This window comes from Artibeus jamaicensis, unplaced genomic scaffold (genome assembly GCF_021234435.1).
Source record: "Artibeus jamaicensis isolate MK-2021 breed Jamaican fruit bat unplaced genomic scaffold, CSHL_Jam_final contig_777, whole genome shotgun sequence".
Classification (NCBI taxonomy): domain Eukaryota; kingdom Metazoa; phylum Chordata; class Mammalia; order Chiroptera; family Phyllostomidae; genus Artibeus; species Artibeus jamaicensis.
Window position 1 is genome coordinate 2458818 of NW_026521966.1, and position 12269 is coordinate 2471086.

Below are 12269 nucleotides of genomic sequence, written 5' to 3' on the forward strand. Positions count from 1 at the left end.
TGTCTTCTTGAATTCATCCATTAATGGGTGCTTAGTGTGTTTCCATATCTTGGCTGTTGTAAATAACGATGCAGTGAACATAGGCGTGCATTTAGTTTTTTGAATTAGTGTTTTTGTTTTCTTTAGATAAATACCCAGAAGTAGAATTGCTGGATCATATGGTAGTTCTGTGTTTTAACTTTTTGAGGAACCTCCGTACTGTTTCCCACAGTGGCCGCACCAGTTTACACTCCCACCAACAGTGCACGAGGGTTTCCCTTTCCCTGCACAGGCTCGTCAGTGCTGTTTCTTATCTTTTTTTTAAAAGAGCCATCGTAATAGGTGTGAGATGATGTCTTAGTGTTTTTAATTTGAAATTCCCCAGTGATGATGATGTTGAGCTCCTTCGTGCACCTGCTGACCACCTGTATGTCCTCTGTGGGAAATGTCTGTTCAGATCATCTGTCCATTTTGTTAATTGATTGGCAGGGTTTTTTTTTTTTTTGCTACTCTGTTGTATGAGTTCTTTACATATTTTGGATATTAATCTTTACCAGATATGATTTGCAAATGTTTTCTCCCATTCAGTAGGTTGCCTTTTCATTTTGTTGATCATTTTCTTTGCTGTGTAGAAACTGTTTTGTCATCCTCTTTCTTTATTTTTGCTTTTGTTGCCTTTGCTTTTGGTCGGATCCAAAAAAAATCATAGCTCAGACTTATGTCAAGGAGTTTACTGCCTCTTAATTTGCAAAACCACCCGGATTTACTGGGAAATTTTACATTTTACAAAGGAGAAAATGTAAGTTCAGAAAACATTTTTCTCCCCAGGATTAATAGATAGTAGTGTGGTTGGGGTTTTGGCCATTTCTGTTTTGACTCCAAAAGTTGCCCTTTTTGGTATAATATAATGCCACCCAGGCAGGAGAAGGATCTGAGCAAAGATATGCAGACTGGAACATGCAGGGTTGTGTTTTAAGTAGAAAAGTTTCATTGAAATTTGGGTAGAAAGTAGATGTGGTTGGAGACCAGATTGTGGAGTGTCACATTTCAGACCAGGAACTGTGAGCAGCCTTTGTCCTTTGGTGGTGGAGAAACCAGTGTAAGTGTTTGAGCTGAGGCCCTGGCCCAGGGCCAAGACAGGGCTCCACATCACCTGGCTTACACCTAGGAGCTGGCAGCTGCTGGTGCTTCCCCATCAGCTCCAGAACTGATCACTGAGACACTTGACCAGCATTTGGTGCCCTGCCATTTTTTCGTGAAAAAATACTTTTTTAGAAAACCTTAATGACTTGCAATATGTTGGAGCTGAGAAAGCATTTATCTTGCGGGTGGGATGCAAGGTCATGGGGGTAGAGCCACCAGTTGAGAGGCTGAGGGGAGGCAGTAGCAGTGAAAGATGGACTGGGGAGTGACTGAGGAGGTGGACTGGATGGATGCCAGGAGGGACTGGGTGCTGCTTGCTTCTTTGCAAGCAGCGAAGAAGACGGAGGTGGGTCTCACATGGAATCGGGCTCACGTTCTTCAGTCTGCCTGCAGCACTGAGAGCCTGGGGAGGTATAAGGACTCTTCTGACAGTGACCACTCAGTCTTTCCTTTGTGAATTGGTACAGCTTCACATGAGAACCTGCTTGCATTAAAATAATGCCTTGACCCAAACCTCTTCCCTCCCCCCGTTAAGCAGCCTTGGGGTTAGCTGTGATCCCTAGCACCTGTGAGTGTGAATACCCCTTTATGCCATGTCCTGTCTTGACCTCTGAGTGACCTGACTGGGCACACAAAGGTCTGGGGAGGCTGGGACTTGGAAGTCAGGGTCAGAAGCAGAGCCGCTGACCAATGCCTAGAGTTCCCCAAGGCAGAGTGCCTGCTCACACAGACAGGACCAGAGGTGGCCTCCACCCTTGCGGTGGGCAAGCGGGGCTCTGACTGCAAACTGCAGATTCTTTTCCGTTAATAGCAGCTCTCTGAATCTTTGTTAGAAAGTGGGTGATGAATGAATTTCAAATACTGAATGAATAGATATTATTTAAAGGTCCTTTCTGCCTTTGATTCTATATTTTTTGTGTTGTTTTCTTTCTTTTAAAAATATAAAAATAATACATGCTTTTTGTGAAAAACTTAAAGCACATAAGGATGTAAAGCAGAAACTATCTTCCTTTCACCCTCAACTCTTCTGTGAGTTTGGTATCTATGCTTTTAAACACCTTCAGAGTTTGTGTATTTGTGTGTGAATGTATGTACATTTCTCTCTCTCTCTCCAAATGAATCAGTATATACTATCATACTATCTTCTAATTTGCCTTTTTTTAACGTACTATATCATAGATACCTTTCCATGTTAAACCATAAATTTTTATCATCTTAATAGCTACTATGCTTTTGTTTGTATATATTACAGTTTTCATAACTAAATTTTCTTTGCAGTCCGGTTTTACTTTTACAGTGGACATCCTTAACAGTGCAGTGCACATCACTGCGGTCTCGTGTAAGTCTATGGCTGAAGTCTTAGAAGTAGACTTTCTGTGTCCTAAGGAATGGCTTTTTAATGTTTTGCTAATTGTCAGTCTGTCCTTGGGACAGATTTTGCTGGCTTTTGCCAGGAGTGCATGTGAGGCCCTCACACTCCGAGCTTTGCTGGCAGGCAGACTCTGTAGATGTCAGAAGACAGGCAGGCTTGTCCCCCTTAAGTAGAACCCTGATTGGTTGCGGTAGAGGGTGCTCATGTAATCAACTTCAACAGCTTCTTGCAGGAGCCAAAGTGAATGAGTTAACCAAGCACCGCCAGACTGCACTGCATCTCGCTGCCCAGCAGGACCTACCCACCATCTGCTCAGTCCTCTTGGAGAATGGAGTAGACTTTGCTGCTGTGGATGAGAATGGAAATAATGGTAATTCCCAGTCCTTCCCCTTGGTCCAGTGCTGAGTGCCTTAAGCAATCCCTCCATGCTAAAGGTGCAGGTGCACTGCGCCCTTGGGTGTGCTCCCCCTCAGGAAGGTTGGCTTTCATAGGAGCAGAGCAGTGGTAGGGAAAGCTCTGAGCCAGGCATCCCACATGCCACTGACCAGGCCCTGGGCAGCCTCCCAATCTGCATGGTAATCCTAGAGGCCAAAAGTGGCTTCTTGTAGAACCATTAAACTCATCTATGGACAACTGGAAGCAGAGAGCAGTCTTACAAGGTTGCATTTATGACTCATTCTTAGGGGGTGGACAGTGGCTGCTCGGGCTGAGTCCCTTTTAGAGCAAGGTTTGTGAGGGTGAGGAGCTGTCAGGGTTCTCTGCGTGTGCTCCTGGGCTTGCACAGTAAGAGGACTTATCTCCTAGCTCTTCATCTCGCTGTCATGCACGGTCGGCTCAACAACATCCGGGTCCTCCTGACAGAGTGTACTGTGGACGCTGAAGCCTTTAATCTAAGGTGGGTGTGTGTGGTCCAGAGCAGAGGCCAGTGCTCCACATCACCCGGTGCGCCCCTCAGAGCTGGCAGTCACTGGAGCCTCACATTAGCCCCCGGTGCCCACGGTAGAACTGGCCACTAGGGCACTTGACTGGGTTTTGGTAGCCTGGAGGTTTTCTTTAAAAAAAATATTTTTCAGGAAAAGTTTTATGACCTATTATGTGTCTTGATTTATCCATCATCACAGAGTTCAGAATATTCCATTTCTTTTGTGGATGATGGCTGTGACAGATAATATCTAACTTTTCAACTTGTTTTATCAGAGGCCAGTCGCCACTGCACATTTTGGGACAGTATGGCAAAGAGAATGCAGCAGCCATCTTTGATCTCTTCTTAGAGTGCATGCCTGAGTACCCTCTAGACAAACCAGATGCAGAAGGAAACACGGGTATGTAACAAGCTGTCATATGTCCTGTCTCAGTTGTATTCCCTGCTTCCTGGAAGAACAAGTCCAGGCGCACGTGTCGTTTCTTGAAGTGCATCCGGCCCAGTGTATTCCAGCTGGGCTCTGTGAGCATCTGTCACAGATCCCTGCCATGGAATTTGGGATGTCTGATTTTAGGCACAAGCACATAGGATGTGTGTCCAGTGCTCTAAAGGCCTGCCCACCTGTTTTTGTCACCATCATCTGCCTCCTATGCAGGCAGGCAATGAGGGCCCTGCCCCACGCTCCCAAATCTCAGGGGAGATAAAATGTAACTTCACAGATGCTTCAGAAGGAGGAAGTGGACGACAGTGTGTGTTGACAGGCTATGAAAAAGTGGCTGTTACATGCAGATAAGGCCTGATGTCTTGCTGAGGGGTTTAAAAAATAGGCCTCTCTCCTTGTGTTGGCTCCAGCTACCCAACAATCATGATGTTCATTTGTGTAGCTTTTATAGTTTTTAAAATATACTTTTACATTAATTTTCTTATTGAATACTCACTGTGTCCTTATTTGTCAAGTAGGAAAACAAAAGTGAAACCCAGATCTCTCTCTTCCCAGTCCTGGGCTCTCTGAGCACTTTGCTGCGCGGCCTTCCCATTCATTCGCCGTTCTCGTGGCCGTTCACAGAGATGTGGTCACCAAGGGGTGTCCTGAACTTTAGTGCAGGACTGAATATTTTGTCATCAGTTCTTGGCCTTGGGAAGAGTTCTTGGTCTTGAGACACAAGTGTGTTTTTTAAGCCAACTGCGCTGAGCCTGAGCTTCAGAGGAGTCAGCCCTAGGAGGGAGCTGCTGGACCCAGCACAGAACTCCAGTGAGCACCATTTTCCAGGGGCAGGCAGCCAGGCAGGTACTGGGTGCCGTAGAAGGCCTGGTTACAAACACCTGGCTCCATCATGTTCTAGCGGGTGATTCTAGATCAATTTTTCAGCAACTTTATGCCCATTTCTTCCTTTGAAATAAACCTTACCTTACTGGATTATTCAGGGAATTAAATGAAAGAATTTAAACAAAGTGTCTGGTAAAGGTAAGCAGAGGGGACCCGCTATTCTCTGTAATTGTTAGTAAAAAGGGCCAGCAGGATGGCCCGGCCAGAGCGTGAGCTCCCAGTGGGCCTGCAGCTGCTGAGAAGAAAGACTCCATGGGTCAGAGGAATTTTCTGGAGCTTGTTCCCCCCACGGACCTTTCTCTGCCTGTGTACACACCCCACAGGTCTTCAGATTTAGTTACACTGAGTAAGAAGAGCTTTGTCCTCTTGCTGGTTCCTGCCAGAGGAGGGCCGCCCAGACAGTGGTGTTTTTCCTTCCAGAGCTAGAGCTGCTCTGGAGTCCCCTGGCTCATGCTGGGTCCTTGACTAGAAGGTGGTACCCATCTCCTGGGGGGAGGTCTCACTGGAGCCACAGGGCTCCTGCGTGTCCTAACAGAATGGGGACTGTCTTAACAGATGTCCTCTCAGGGGGCTGTCCTATTCTCAGCCATCCTCTGCCAGCCCTTCGTCATTGCCAGGCCTGGCACAAGTGGGAAATAGCCCTGCCTATGGTTCTGTTTTCCAGCGCTGCTCCTAGCATACATGAAGGGGAATGCCAACCTGTGCCGTGCCATCGTCCGATCTGGGGCTCGCCTCGGGGTGAACAATAACCAAGGGGTCAACATTTTCAACTACCAGGTTGCCACCAAGCAGCTTCTGTTCAGACTGTTAGGTGAGTGGCCTGCCTTCCGCTCTTTCACCGCAAGCCCAGTTCTTTGCTGATTGTCTAGATGGGTCCATGATCTTTAAGTCTCATAATGACTTCCTCCAAGATCTGAACCAGTAGTCTTCCGGGCACCACACAGCACTCTTTCTGTGAATGCCATGAAGGGTCTTTGCACAGTGGTGAGAGGGTCACTATCAGCAGTCTCTTTTCAGAGTGCCCACTTTGGGGCCCCTGTTGGTTTCCCACTTCCCCCGATGCTCCCACAAATCCATAAGGCAGGTCCCAGAAAACTTGTAGGCAGGTCACCCTTCCCTCGGGTCATGGCTGCTTATCTGTACACCCTTCTTCCTTCAGCTGATTCAGATTCTCTGCCTCCTTCAGAGTAGCCTGTGTTCAGCTCCTACTGATTTTTGTTTTCTCTGCTTCCTTTGTGAAGAGGAGTGCTTCACTCTTGATAGTTTAATATTTGCAAGTCTTTCTTCATCCCTTTGAGGTGGCAGGAAGACTCAGAATGCCTCACATGTCTGTGTGTCGCTGTGCTGTCATCTCCCATGATGCACATAGAACAGGGGTTATTAGCCCCACCTTGTGAGCAAGAGAAAAGAGCTCAGAAATATCTTATAGCTGTGTGATTTTGATGTAGGTGACCTGCCAGAAGTCATAAAGCTGATTGGTGGCAGAGCCAGCACTGAATCCCAGTGCTTCCGTGATATCTGGTCTGTTTGCGTGCACTGGTCAGACTTCTGAGTGCTCAGTACAGTGCTGGTCTGTAGCAGGTGCTCGGGAATGAGTGATTCACTGCTGCCTCCTCCATGTGAGCTCAGTCGGTGTAGAGAGCTCTCAGAACAGCTCCTGGCTTTGAGTTAGCGTCCAGTAAAATACTAGTGATTGTTGCTGTTACCTGCACCAGTAATGACCGGCCCAGTGCTCCACAGCCTGTGCAGACTCAGAAGTGAACTCCGCATCTGCTCTGGTTCTTCCTTTTATGTCTCTTCTCTGCTGGTCTCCCCTCAGGCTCAGCCACTCCATCTACACCTAGGAATCACCTGTCTCCTGCCTGCTCCTGTTCGTTCTTACCTTTGGGTACCTGCCAGTCTTTCTAACTGTTGGTCTCTGCTTTCTCCTCAGTGTGCCTCACACTCCAGCCTTGTATTTCCTGCTGCCCCCTCCCCCAGACTTGGCTGCTGTTTCCTTCTCCCCTGGTCTGTCTAGCAAATGTTAGTTCCACATATTCTCTCTGTGATGCTTTCCCTGCCACAATGAGAGTGTATTGCTCCCTCATCCCTCGTGTGACTCTGTAGTGTGTCCTTTTATTTACTGGTCTCTTTCCCTGCTTCATCTTAAACTCCTCGAGTCTAGCCTGGCACAGTCACTGTCTGACAGGAACTGGTCTTCTCCTACTCTTACAGATATGCTGTCCAAGGAGCCCCCATGGTGTGACGGCTCCAACTGCTACGAGTGCACTGCCAAGTTCGGAGTCACGATTCGTAAGCATCACTGGTAAGAACCCCCAGCATCACTTGCCAGAGGAGTGAGGGGACTTCTGCTGATGGCATTGCTTCTAACTTTTTCCATGATAAGCCATGAACTTTCCAGGCCCCTGCACTCTCCTGGGCAAAACTTGGCCAAGTAGAGTGATGAAATGACAGGACTGGGCACACCTGTAGTGACATGAGGGCAGGGGACACTCAGACTGATGGCTTTCCTGCTGAATGCTGGGTTTCACGGGTCCCGGGTAGCCTGTCAGGCTTGTGTCACCTTCCCAGGCTTTCTGCCTGCTGCAGAGCTGAGCTGAGTTGCTGTTGCCCTGGACGTTGTGCTTCCCAGCTGGAGCTCAGGCTGCTTCCCCAAGGACTGCTACCCTGTCCCATGTGACTCAGTTGGTTGGGCATCCTCCTATAAACTGAAAGGTTCTGGGTTCGATTCCCAGTCAGGGCACATGCCCAGGTTATAGGTTCAGTCCCCAGTGAGGTTTGGTTCCAGTCAGAGCACATGGGAGGCAACTATTTGATGTTTCTCACATCACCGTTTCTCTCCCTCTCTCTGAAATCAGTGGGCATTTCCTTGGGTGAGGCCGGGGGGGGGGGGCGGGGGACTGAGGAGCTGTTCCCATGAGCACAAGACAGTTCTTTGGCTATTGCTAAGTTGTCTTAATCTTTGGAGAAAGCCTTCTCCAAAGTCACTTTAACTTAATTATGACTGGAGCTTTGTTTTCATGGACGAAAAGTTCCACATGCATTAATGTCATTTGGCGGACAGTGTGGCTGTCCCTGTTCTGGGGAGCTGGCTACTCTTTAGCTCCCCTCTCATGGTTCCTTTCTTTGCTTCCACAGCCGTCATTGCGGACGTCTTCTTTGCCATAAATGTTCGACCAAGGAGATTCCCATTATAAAGTTTGATCTGAACAAGGCTGTGCGAGTCTGCAACATTTGCTTTGATGTACTAAGTTTGGGCGGCGTCTCTTAGCCCCTAGGAGGGTCCAGGCCACCTCCCAGTCACCTCCCCAGCAGCTGCTCTGCTCACCAGCCTGACCCCACCCAGAGCAGGAGCTGGCAGGCGTCTTTGGCAGTGGAGTGGAACAGACGATTGAGGACCATGGTGTGATAGACCCCGTTTCAGATGACTGTACGACTGTCCGTTTGTCAGACTGTGATTGAGTTCGGTAGATTTCTCACTAATTGGACCAGGCCATTTGCCTAGGTGGTAAACATGGTAGAAATTAGACCCCATTCTGCTAGCAACATACAAGAACACTTTGAAAATCACTTTCCCTCCCAGTAGCCTAGTGTCCATCTCAGAGCATTCGTGGTCTTCCTGCCTGGGCAGACTTCCTGGGCAGAGCATAGCAGTAGGAAGCTGGTGTCTGGCTGCTCCGTGAGAGCTGGCTTTACTCTAGGGTAAGTGGCTTTGGACTTGTCTGCACAGTGTTTTCATAAAGATTATAGGATCACCCCGAAATCTTCATCATCATTTTTTTTTTAAAGCTAAGCTGTATTTATAGTGAGCTACCCCTTTAAAAAAAGGTGAAATCTTTCTAAACAGGGTTCAGAGATGAGAGCTGAAACATTGTGGCCTTAACAACTGAAAGCTTTACTAGTGTTCATGCTACTCAGGTGTCCTTAGTGCGGTTGGGCAGCCTGACACCTCCTAGCAGCCGTCCCCTCCTCTCATCTTGCCGTGTCCTGTCTGTGGACCTCCGTTGCTCTGCCACTAGGGAGTGGTGGGGGAAATGCACTTTTATTGTGCTGCACTTTTTATATAGCTTCATTACTGGTGATTCCAATGTAAAAACCCATATTCAAAAAGTACATCCATGCATCTGTGCTCCTGCAGAGTGTCACTTGGAGCAAGAGAGTCACACAGGCCAAGGGATGAGAAGGGGGGTCTCTAGCCTCAGGCTGGAAGGTCCTATCTCTTCGACGTGAATGCTGCTTGCTGAAACCTTCCCTAGTTATGCTGTGAGTGCTGTCCGTCCCAGGTCCCGGTTCTGTGGAGCTTGTCCTGCCCAGTAAGAGCCAGCAGCTGAAGCCCTGGCCAGATGTGTGTGACCTGGTTCGGGAAGGCTCTGGTGTGGGAGTGAAGGAGGCCCCAGAGCTTACTGGGCCTTAGTCGTTGCTAGTACATGCATTACCCCTGAGGTTAAACTGCACATTTGAAAAGAAACTTTTACCACTGCTTTAAAAACGAAAATTCTGAGGTGAATATGCGTTGTTGTTATACTCAGATATTAACAGTCTCAATTGTACATACTGATTTTCCAGACATTTAATAACCACTACATTCTGCGTTCATGAAGTATGGATATGTGTAAAAGGGACTAAATATTTTTTGCAACAGCCTGCTTTTTTGTTTGTTTGTTTTTGGAAAGTGATATGTCCTCCATCTCGCTGTACATTTATACATTCTGTTGCCTAAATATGTGTGTAAAATGAGCTGATAAACCTGAGTGCTACTTTTTTTTAATATTCCTGTGATTTATAAGATATATATGCTTTGTATGTTAATATGAGCTTGTGCACAATGTTTAAAAGAAAAATTAGAAGAGCTGGCGAACTAAAAGTCTGTGACATTTCCTATAGAATTTTTATAGAAAAACAACTAGTCTAGGCAAACTTTTGACCATGTGGGGCATGTGGTCAGTTTCCATTTTCTATTGTTGCCTGAAGAGGGCCACAGGGAAGGAAGGCTCAGCTGGCTTGGTTCTTTAACTGTGTGAAGCAAGACGGTTATGCTTCAGATACGAGATGAGGTGGCCGGTACTTTTACACTTGTTCTCTTAATGTTCCCGGTGGACAGAGGATGGGCATGCAGTCAGGGATGAGGCTGACTGTCCTGCCCCTGCCCGCCCATACCAGTAACAGTCTTGCCTCTGATTGCACTTACAATCATGTTTCAGCTACGTGGAGTCATGCTTCTCTTTCTTCAGAGTCTAGGATAGCTATGGTACTGAGCAGCCACCGAGTAGGGGCACATTGTGTGCGCTCTGCACTGGCGTGTCTGTAGACCTAGAAAAAGCACCTTTCCACAGCCTTAGAAAATGTCCCTGACCTGGTGATGCTCCCTGGACCCCACTCCCCAGTCTCCCCAAGCGGGGCTGCCCTGTAGCCCTCCCATGCACTGCCCCAACTGGGACTTCTCATGCTCTCAGTCCTGTTGTGCTCTCCAAGATGACAAGACTTGACTACAGAACTCCAGCTTGTTCTTGTTAAGTTTTAATTCATAGCTTAAATACTAGTAATAAAAACTTAATTTTATTCATTCAGAAAATTGCCAGTTGTGAATAAGTAGAACAGGAAGAATAAACTTTCTTGAAACATAATTTTCTGCATCAGTTAACACCGTTACGCTGAATTAGCTTTTTAAATGTCTCTTGTGTTAATTTTTTTTAAGACGAAGGAATAAACTATGTGCTATACATACATTTAATGGTTAAATTGGTATGATCCTCTAACACAGAAATTTCCCACAAACTTAAGTGCCTCCACGTAGGACTTCTTAAATTGTCGGTTATCTTTGTAGTGGTGTCTCACTGGTTGATGTGCTAGAACACGTGCTCCATTGGGAGTGTGTTGCCTGTGCACTGTCAGCCCGAATGACCAACTTAGTGGAAGCCGGAGCAGATTGCTCAGCCCGCCTGGCACATTCTCTCCAAGAGTGGGGTCCCTGTGACTGTTAGTCCTCTACCTCAGAGCCCTGAGTCACTTCTGACTGCCCTGTTCAGCTTCCTCACTCTTCTCCCTGAATGGGGTCCCTGCATGGAGCTCAGTGTGCTTGTGGGACCACCACCGCTCCCAATTCATGCCCCCCACCTACTGTGTTGAACGGTATTGTGCTGGTCTTGTCCGTACGCATGGAATGGAGGGGAAGTCTTGAGATGGGGAGAGTCTTGATCTCCATCCTGGTTTCTCTCATCTGGAGAAAAAGAACAACTGTCGAACTATGTAATGCTTATACGTGAAGGCAGAGTAACTCCCCAGGTGACAGCCTGAGCAAGTAACACTCTTCCAAGTAACAGATCCACATGGAGTCACAGGTTGAGACTGAGAAGGAACCCTCAACAAGCTTCCTTCTGGGACCTGGGGTTGCTTCCCTCGGGACAAGCCCAGCCCTCATGATTGGAAGTACCAGCGCTCCCCACTCCCTGCTGGGCAGAGGGGAACAACTTTCTAAAGAGGTTTGGGAGCCACATTCTCATTTTGTGGAAGTAATTCAGTGAGGAGCTGATAGTCTGACAAGATAGTAACTAAACATTATTAAATTCCCAGACGTTATCATAAATGCCTTAAAGACTTTGTTAGATCATTGCCTGTACGGTTCCTGTCTGTGTGGAGTAGATAATGTACCAACCTGTTACAGCTGACAACACTGGTCTTCTGTAGCGAGAAAGTCTCAAGTTGGCAGGTTGTTTGACTTAATGCTTTGTTCTTCTTTGGCAGATGTGGAGAGTTGGCAGTTAAGGCAAAGGGCAGGAGCTGGGCAGAAAGTGCAGGAGCACATTTGGGTTGACCACCTTGGCTTTCAAGCCATTCAGGGTGGTGCTCAGTGTGGGGTGATGACATCATACAGGACCATGGCGCTCATCAGCATTGTTTCTTTGGAGTCTGTGTAATGGAATGTATTTTTCAAATACTGATATTTGCATTTTCTGTAACAATTCCTTATAATAAAGTGAGGCACAATTGTGCATTCAAAGTGGAAACTTTAATACATTTGTAGTTAACTTTTCTTGCAGAAGTACCAATAAGCATTAAACAAACAAATTTAAAAACTCATGTGATTAATTTCTTTACCAGCTACTCTTCAGGAAAGCTTGAATTTCTAGCACTTTTCAGAATCAAAAAGTAGCTATTTTAGGACTAATAACCAGCTACCTGGATTTAGTATGCTCTCGGCCCAGGCTTCAGCATGGCAGTGTGTGATCACGGCTGCATCATCGCCCTCACTGGACCCCACTGACGCTCACCAAAGGAGCCCGCAAATTCCCTCTCCGACTCCAGTACTGAGGAGCAACCCGAGAGGACCCAGGCACCGCGAGTCTTCTGCTGGTCTTCATCTGAAGGGAGGGCTGGCACTGTGGGTTTCATAGAACACTAAAGAAGGTTTAGGGGCCTGCAGATTAAAATCTAGTGACCCACAAAGCCCCTGCCCAATTGTACAGATCTACTAGTTCATTTGGCCCTCACATTTTTTTTGAGCTAATAAATGTCTTCCCTTTCTTTAC

The 12269-nt window shown here is 47.1% G+C and overlaps 1 protein-coding gene across 4 annotated transcripts in view; it reads left to right on the forward strand.

The window, feature by feature from the left end:
• The window catches only part of ANKFY1 (ankyrin repeat and FYVE domain containing 1), an 87847-nt gene extending 75583 nt beyond the window's left edge, over positions 1–12264 (forward strand). For all 4 annotated transcript variants that reach the window (XM_037133055.2, XM_037133056.2, XM_037133057.2 and 1 more), the window contains 6 exons: positions 2717–2864; positions 3299–3389; positions 3692–3816; positions 5408–5554; positions 6958–7048; positions 7882–12264. In XM_037133055.2, the coding sequence (XP_036988950.2) occupies positions 2717–2864; positions 3299–3389; positions 3692–3816; positions 5408–5554; positions 6958–7048; positions 7882–8014 (735 nt within the window). In that variant the 3' untranslated portion in view covers positions 8015–12264. The remainder of the gene's footprint in view (positions 1–2716; positions 2865–3298; positions 3390–3691; positions 3817–5407; positions 5555–6957; positions 7049–7881) is intronic.
• The last annotated feature ends 5 nt before the right edge of the window (positions 12265–12269 follow it).